Source organism: Vigna angularis, chromosome 2, assembly GCF_016808095.1.
Source record: "Vigna angularis cultivar LongXiaoDou No.4 chromosome 2, ASM1680809v1, whole genome shotgun sequence".
In the NCBI taxonomy this organism is placed as follows: Eukaryota; Viridiplantae; Streptophyta; class Magnoliopsida; order Fabales; family Fabaceae; genus Vigna; species Vigna angularis.
In genome coordinates this window covers 5,078,236-5,087,494 of record NC_068971.1, presented here as the reverse complement: position 1 = coordinate 5,087,494, position 9,259 = coordinate 5,078,236, and the positions used below count along the sequence as shown (strand labels likewise).

At 31.9% G+C, this 9,259-nt stretch overlaps 1 protein-coding gene across 1 annotated transcript; it reads left to right on the top strand.

The window, feature by feature from the left end:
• Positions 1–6,585: 6,585 nt before the first annotated feature.
• On the top strand, positions 6,586–7,549 carry LOC108328866 (V-type proton ATPase subunit G 1). Its single transcript, XM_017562752.2, has 5 exons — positions 6,586–6,654; positions 6,792–6,886; positions 7,026–7,126; positions 7,231–7,383; positions 7,463–7,549. Exons 2-4 carry the CDS (start codon positions 6,799–6,801, stop codon positions 7,372–7,374), a joined length of 333 nt encoding a protein of 110 aa, XP_017418241.1. The 5' UTR covers positions 6,586–6,654; positions 6,792–6,798; the 3' UTR covers positions 7,375–7,383; positions 7,463–7,549.
• Positions 7,550–9,259: the final 1,710 nt, after the last annotated feature.

Genomic DNA, 9,259 nt, shown 5'->3' with positions numbered 1-9,259 from the left:
TCCATTTGTCATCTTACTTAAGAAAAAACTTGTGCAATGGACTAATAAAAAAATAAAAAAACTAGTTCTACTATTAAAATACAATTATATGCAATAATTTATTTTACATATTATTAGTAAAACACATGGATAAGTGTATTTATTTTTTTAATAATAAGAAATAATAAAATTATTATTATAAAAATAACTTTTTTTTATTTATTTTTTGGATAATAATTATTTATTTAATTTTAAAAAATTATTAAATTAAAGAAATGGTTAAATTTAGATAAAATAATCAAATTAAAAAAATGTGACACCAAAAGAATATTCTTATATAATAGTATAAATTATTTTAAAATATTTTTTCATTAAAAATTCATAACAATTTTTTCGTTTCATTTTAAATAATTTATTTTTAGAAAAATCTATATTTCACATTTAATTATTTTAAAATTCTTAATTTGTAATTATTTCTAAATATAATACTGTATAATTAAAATCATATTAACTACAAAATTTTGTAAGACCTTGGAAATTTAAAATCGTAAGCCATCTGTCAAATCAAAATTAATGCGTTAAAACACTGCTCAGACCATTAAAAATCCACTCACAAACTCTGCACACTGACGCCAGGTGTCAAGAATGGAAGGTTCGAAAATCAGTAGTGGAATACAAGTGTCCACAGGAGAGCGCACGTTCGTCTGGACGTGGGGCAGACAAAAATGATTTTCTGAAAACGCTGCCCACTCTCTTGCACGCACCTTCTTCTTCCCAAACTCAGACCTTCCATTTTCTCCTCCTTCTCTCTAGAAAACCTTTTCTTCTCTCTACTGTATCTCATCCTTCCTTTCTCCGATTCCATTTTAGAGACCATAGGAGAACTCCCGGCGTCGTAAGCTATAATCTGGACCGAACAGTTCCAGATTCTGAAACTGGTAAGTTTCTCTTCTTCGTCGAACGTTCTTTTGTCACATGCAAAGCCAAATTCTGGTTGCATGAAGAGTAAATTCTAAGTCTTTCTTGATTTTTATGGTTAGATTTAGTTGGAAGAATTAAGTGATCTTTGAGGGTAGAAAGTTGTAGACGGACGAACCCGAAATCTTACGTTTAGAACGTTTCACTCACTGATCCAGGTAAGGGAAGCTTATATGATTTAATTCGTATGTTGTGCTTTGTATGAACGTTCGTTTAAGATGATTGAATGAATATAATGCATGTTGATTGATATGTATGATGATGTTTGAGATGTATAAATGTGAATATGTGTTATCACTATGAAGTATGAATTATTAAATGTGGAATTCTGTAAAGTATGTAAATTGAGATTTGATATGAAGTTATAAAATATATGAACTGATATGTTGAAATTTGAGTTAGAAATAGATGAAAATCTGAAATATGAAATCCTCACTATGATAATATACGTTCGTTATCGAACGGTCTTAAACCGTTCGGTTTTCTAGTAAATTGCCAAAAATGGAATTCTTTCATTTGGAGAGAATTCTGATCGAGAACGAACATCCTCGTGTGAAATACTATGTTTGAGCGTTCGACTCAGCCTAGTGGTATCTGGATATCTGAAATAAAGTAATAATACATTTATACCCTTATACTTTAAAATTAGTAACGCTCGGTCTTATACCTAGCGTTCGTCATAAGTAGCGCTCGGTCCTATACCTAGCGTTCGTCCTAATTAGTGCTCGGTCTTATACCAAGCGCTCGTATTATTGTATAATCAACCTTGATAAAATAACGTTCGTTCAATTATAATAATATTTCCCTTTTCCCACGTTCGGTCCTTTACTGGCATCGGACTTCTGTATGTGAATTTCTCCAAAAATCGTTCTCAACCTTCTTGGTTCTTCTCCTTACATTGGATCCGGTCTAAAGTCTCTATAATGAAATTATTCTTTTAGGTACCAGTGTGAACTCAAACGAGTTAGTTCATTTAACTGACTCACGTGGAAATTAACGTTCGTCACAGATTTCCTTAGTTTATTCAGTCCATTTTCTTAAATCCACAAGTACTTCTCTTAGTCTTATTTTGTTATGTACAGGAAGATCATTGGTATCATTCTTATCGTTCGTCCTCGTCTTTCAGAGGGCTGAACGTTCGTTATTTTATGACCTGGTAACTAATGATGAAATTAATAATAAAGTAAAGGATTATAAAGAGTGAACGCTATTTGGAATGAATATACGATTATGGAATTTGAACGAGCGTTCTAGGAAGGAACGACTCTTGTATTGAATATTGGAAGTGGTAAAGTATGACTGTGGTTATGCTAATGCTGGCAGTTCATCCTGATGTTCCGTGAGTACTCATCCTCACGTAGAGGGGGGACGGTAGGAGGTCCTAGTCCTTAGGGGTACTTTGGATAGGACTAACCTCGAGTGGCAGCTGTTGAGTGTATCCCAGTTACTACATCACTCGGGTGCAAGAACGCCTGTAGCTACACAGATTCATACAGTCCGGACGGTTTGTCTAGTGATAGATTTCGTATGATTATACATGTTAAACTATATGTTTGGGTGTTATTTGGAATGTTTAATTTAAATGTTGATGTATGAATTAAATTACATAAGCTTACCCTTCGTTTTTCCTTGTGTTGTCTCTCGTCCCTGTACGTCCGTCCTGTCATTGCAATGATCATCCGTGTGGATGTGAGCAGAAGGCGAGGCACTACTAGAAGACGTTATTGAAGAGGAGAATCTGGTAGACGTGGAAGTTAAAGCCGAGCCCTAGAGTGTTCGTTTATTTTTAGATATTAGCTGGTTAGTTTTTGAATGTTCGGTTATTGTTTTGTAAAACCGTGCGTACAGAACTTCTATCATTTCTGAATTACTGTATGGAATTCTGTATTTAAAGCCTTTTGGTTTGTGAACTCTAATTTTAGTGTAAGACTGCATTATTTTACTGTTAAATGTAATTAATTCTAAATTATGGTTATTACTATATTTTGGGATGTTACATTAACTGCATTGTTTTACTGTTAAATGTAATTAATTCTAAATTATGGTTATTACTATATTTTGGGATGTTACAAATTTTCACTTAATTGTCTTCAATAGAAAAAACTTGCCTTTCAACACAATTTATTTTATTTTCCTCTTCCACAAATCATTCCCTTATTCAAATAAAGTCTGATAGAATTTTTCGAATTACACGTCATAATTTAAAATGAATATTTATTTTTTCTTCTTAATAAGACAATAATCAACCTCATAATCTAATATTAGTGAAAACACATATAACTTTTTTATATTACCAAAAAATAATAAAATTATAATCATAAAAATAAATATAAATAATTAATTTTTATTTATTTTGTAACATCCCAGATTATATAGAAGCATATAATATAGTGAGTCCACATTTATATAAAAGAGGACAGTTAGAGTAGACTGTAAATAAGGTAGTTAAACTTACAGTTATCCCAGAATACGACATAATTTAAAACTTAAACGCAAATAGAGTATTTCAAAAGGATAGGAATCACAAGGAAATCCTCAACAACTAAACAATAATTCAAAATACAGAAATACTAAGAGAATCCTAAGGAGACTAAGCAGCAACATCGTCTTCCTCCAAAGCCTGCTCCAGAGGCACCTCATCCGTCTCTGCTCACATCCAAGTGGATGATCATTTCAAAAGAAAAGCAAACACAAATACACAAGCAAGGGTGAGCTAGATATAAAAATCATGTTATAGCAGTCACAGGCAATATGCAAGCAAAGACAAATACAGTACCCTACACCCACATGACTTGTTGCACTTAAACTTGACTCGTCCGGACTTAGAATGATTGTCGAGCTATGGCGGATCGTGCACTCGTGGTGGCCTCTACTGCTTTGCAAAGCCATTACCAATGGGTTTCACCCTACCACACTCACGAGGTTAATCCGTTATCACTCACCTTGAGCCATACTAGAAGCACCAAGACTAGGACCTCCTGCTACTACTCACGACATGATTCAATCCTCTCTACTTGAGAATGATTGACCATTGTAGTTTTAGGATAACCCCCAAGACTGAGCTACCATGCAAATCATTCTAAACACTAAGGGCACCACCATGAATCGTCTCCTTGAAGATCATGGAATTACGTCAAATAATATAGGGCACCGCCATGTAACCTCCCTTTGAGATCCATGGAATTACGTCCAATAACATAAGGCACCACCATGTGACCTTCTTTGAGATCCATGGAATTACGTCCATCAACCATATTGTCACTTTGAAACTTAACTCTAGACATGAACAACCAAATACCATAATATTATCACATTGAATCCAAACATATAACCTCACCGATCATACAATATCATAGATACTTTTACACCATTCTAATAATCAAAACACAGTTCAAGGTTATCATAAAACAGGAATAAAAAGAATAAAAACAGGTTCTGGGAAAGTCGCTCAGCGCACCAAACTCGTTGTGCAAATAACAAAAACAGTGGGTTTTACTCACTCACATTCGCTCAGCGCACCAAGCCTGTGCGCTATGCTAAACTCCATTCGCACAGCGCACCAAGTCTGTGCGCTATGCTAAACTGAAAATTCAGCTACACATTATCAGACCCTAAACCCTCGCATAGCGCCCCAAATTCGCTATTCGAATTAAAATAGTATTTTCCCAAGCAACCACCAGTCGCACAACGACTAGATTCGCTATGCGAATCACAATACAGAGAGCAGCACCCTCCAGTCATTCGCATAGCGCACCAGCTCGCACAACGAATGACTCAAACAGTGAGCACTTTCTACAGGGATTCGCTATGCGAGACAATTCGCATAGCGACTTTGCATCATCTGCAGAATGCAAATTCTGTAGAATTATGCACTCACATACCCCCTTACCATTTCTAGGCCTTTCCTCCAACTTCTAACACCTCTAATTCAGGTTTTAGACCTAATTAAATTTATCTAAATGATTATAAACGTTCTTACTACAATTGTAAAGTGATTTAGACTCAAATTCTACTCTAGAACACCAAAATCAACAACTTAGGGATCCAAATCCAATTCTACTACTTGTAACTTGTTTTAGACCAGTTTGAGGTTCCTAACAAGTCAAAATTGACCTATCTGAGCTATCCAAACAACCCAAACCCACACCAGATCTCCCATGCCCAAAATCACTACCTCACTACCTCCAAATTGCCCCAAAACACTACAGTTTCACTTGACCCCGTATCTAATCACCTTTATAACATCTCTACCTCGCCAATGAACCCAATCACAGCAATACATTTTCCCTAGATCAATTTACAACAGCAATGTACAGTTCCACGTTTACTCATACAGATGCATACAAAACAAGGTCACTCTAAACACAAACTTGTTCATAAAACAACATAATATTACAGATTTCAGCACATGCATTGTTCATACAACCCATAGAAAAGTATCTAGCTCCCCTTACCTTGGAGTTGAGCAGTACATCCCACTAGAATGCTCTAACAGTGCCTCACACAGCAAGGACCCGACCAAACCCTACAAGACACCACATTGGTGACAGAAACAACTCTTAGAGCTAGAATGAACAAAGGAAATGGAAGGGAACATTTCTAGCTACATGCAACCAGCAAAGATGCATGCCCTAGGTTCCAAAATCACGGAGGAGAAAGAAAAACGACTTACCCGCTGAAGAAGGAAAATCTAATCGGATGGTTGTGAAGCTCACTACGCCGCGGTCACTTGAGCACCACCTAATCCAACATGCAATGGTTGAATGTGAGGGAATGGTAGAGAGAAGGCAGAGAAAGGTTAAGGAAAATAAGAATTCTAAAGAGAGAAGAGAAAGTTGGCTAATGAACTCAGATTTTGAAAGGTCCCTTCTAAGGTCATGATGTCCTTAGTTTTACGGGTTTGGCCGCCTCAACCTAAGGTCCAATAACCCTACATTTTCAGGCCCTTACATATTTAATTTTAAAAAATGATTAAAGTAAAAAAAATAATTACTTAAAAAATTAAATTCAAAAAAATATAAATTATACAATAGTATATATGTACGCTCTAATAATAATAGTAGTAATAAATATAACAAATAATATTATATACAGTAAACAAATATAAGAATATTAAATTATAAATGCAAGAGAGTGGCCCTCTTTTACAAGAACCTTAAAATCGAAATTCTTTTATTAATAGTTAATGTACATTTTTGTTAATCTTATTAAGAGAACCTAATGTATGTGACAACCAGCATTATATGCTAAGTTCTTTTCAAATGATTACTTATCTTGTTATTAATTTTATGATCTCACTTTAATTTAAGATCAGTGTCACCTGAATCATATTCAAATTGACAATATTAATTTTTTAAAAGCATTAGTTTATTCATTTAGAAAAAGACTAAGATAAAAAAATATATATATTAGATTGAGGAGATTATGCCTCCAAAAATTAATATACTAGTCATATTAGAGTATTTTTCCAAATTTAACAATTAAAAGTTAATTTTAGTCTATTATTTTAATTTTTGTTTCCTTACAACAGACAGTTTTTCAGTTGAACAACACAAACTGCGCAGTGTGACTTGGTACATAGAAAAAAAAAATACTCCCATTGATTTCGGAGAGCTATGAGAACAATAATCTCCCAATCAAATCACATCAAAGTTCTCTCTCACATACCAAGCTTTTCGAACAGTTTCCTTTGTTCAGGTAAGAAATTGAGGTGATGTTTCTTCCAACATTTTCTGATTTTATATGCAATAGTTTGATTTCGACAATGATCAAATTATCGAAGTTGATGTTCACAGTTATAACAGGTTCTGTGATTGATAATTTTGTCGATACAGAGCTATCATGGATCCCTTCAAAGGACAAGGAGGCATTCAGATGCTGCTAACCGCTGAACAAGAAGCACAACACATTATTTCTAATGCAAGAAATTGTAAGACCTCAACCCTCTCAGACAATGTTGTTATCAAGGTTTTAGAAAAACTGTCTGTAACCACAATTTTATAATTTGTCTACAAACTTATCTCCATTTAATCTGAATGAATGGATGAATGTTGCGTTCAATTGTTCAGTAAGAACCCAAAGGTTGAAGCAGGCAAAGGAAGAGGCTGAGAAAGAGGCTGCACAATACAGATCTCACATGGAAGATGAGTATCAAAATTCAATTTCAGAGGTAAAAACTGATGTTTAATGTATTATTATAGGTCAAACAAAATTCAAATATGTTATGTTTTGATTGGATTAAGAATGTTTTGGTTTTGGGGTGAGTTTGCTTAGACCACAGGGACTTCTGGATCTAATGTGAAAAGGCTTGAGGAGGAGACAGAGGCTAAGATTAAACATTTAAAGAAATCAACTTCAGATGTCTCATCAAAAGTGGTTGAAATGCTGCTCAAGTGTGTCACAAATATCAAAATATAATGACCAAAGGTTAGATTTCACAGATTCTTATATCATCTCTTTCATTTGATATCACTCTATTTATTATGGCTTCTTTCTTATGGTTCAGTAATTGCTGAAGATGCATACACAAAGGGTCATCATCAATAAAATGAACTGACAAAGCTATCAAGATTCATGTTCAAGTGATCAGAAGCAATTTTTTTATCTCTCTCATTTGATATAATAAAATGCTTTAGTGACATCATTATATTGTTAATTACATTTTCTTTAATTACATTTCTCTCTTTTTTAATTTTTAATTTATGAGAACGTTATTATTTTTTTTATCTGTCTTTGACAATATTTATAAAGAAGTTTCTTCTAATAATGTATAAAGCATCATGCTATTTTAATAACGTAGTAATAGTAATTTTTACTACTCATTAACTAAAGATTTGAAATATTTGATACATAGGAATTAGTATGTAGGATGCTATCCCTCACAAATGAAGTGAATAAGATATGTGTTTAGTTTAAAAGGAAAACATTTTCTTTAATTTTAAGGTAATCTTCCATGCCTGAAATTAATAAATAAAAATTGTTTTTAATTTCCTACAAATTTATCCCTTGAAATATTGTGAGCATAAGTTCATCAAAGAAGCTTGTGGTATTACCTTTTCAAAGTTCAGCCCCATTGACCTGTGCAATCAAAACAATCTATCTAAAAGGAATTAAAAAAATGCACCAATATATATTTTCTTGAAGTTTTTTCCTTTATTATATAATATGAGAAAGAAAGTTTATGACATAATACATAATATGATACAATTATGCATTAGAAAAACAACAAAAGCAAAAGTACTTTTAATAAACATTTCTCTCTATTCTCTATATATAGCTCATCAAAACCTTAATTAAGAAAGAGTAATTAAAATATTTGGATTTTTTTAGCTTAGAGAGATAAGTGTAAAAACAGTAGTTAAAAATGTTACTCAATGAAGCAAGTGAAAAAGAAATAATTGCATTAATTTTATCTATTAAAAATAATGTTGGAAATATGTTACAGACTATAATAGAATGCTTTTGTACTAATAACTTAAATATTAGTTTATTGGACTAACTTATAAGTTAGTTTTACTAATATAAAAGTGTTTAGTAAGATATATTAAAGTGATTCATTTTAAAAATTGAGATGCTTATTTAATTATTTTTTAACCTATAATGTTGTAATATATATTTTATTAACATTTTTTTCCTATTTTTTTTAATCATTAGTGTTTCGTTACACAATGTTATATGAAAATTACTTATAAAATAATAGTTAAAGTTAAGTAATAAAAAAATAATTTCAAAAAATAAATTAAAATAAATATTTATTAGAATGATTTGTCTAAAACAAATTGGATAGATACAACTTTTAAAAATAAATAGAAAGACTAAAAAATTTAAATACCTTTTTAAAAGCACTCAAATTACAATTACATAATATATCTTTATATTGAAAGTATAAATTTTATTTATATAGCAAAACTTACATTTATCTATCATTTTTCATTTTTTTCAACTTATCAAATAATCTTAATCGGATAAAGTAGTTTATTACTTCAGCTAATTTTCCCAAAACACATTCATAATCTAATTTTAATCATTCTATGTAAACATTTCAAGAAATGATGATCATCGCACTTTTGATAAGAAACATTTTCCACAAACTAACTCTTTCCTGTGTTTTATATATGAAAAATACATATTTAATGTGATTTAAGAAAATAAAAAACAAATACAATATTTTCATGAGTCAAAATTGAAAATTTATTTCTAAAAAATAAAAGTAAACATTGGTCTCCCTGAGGTGCAAGTGAAAGACCTACTCTAACACTTCCTATCTAACAACTATATAGACTAAAAATGTATATAGCAAATG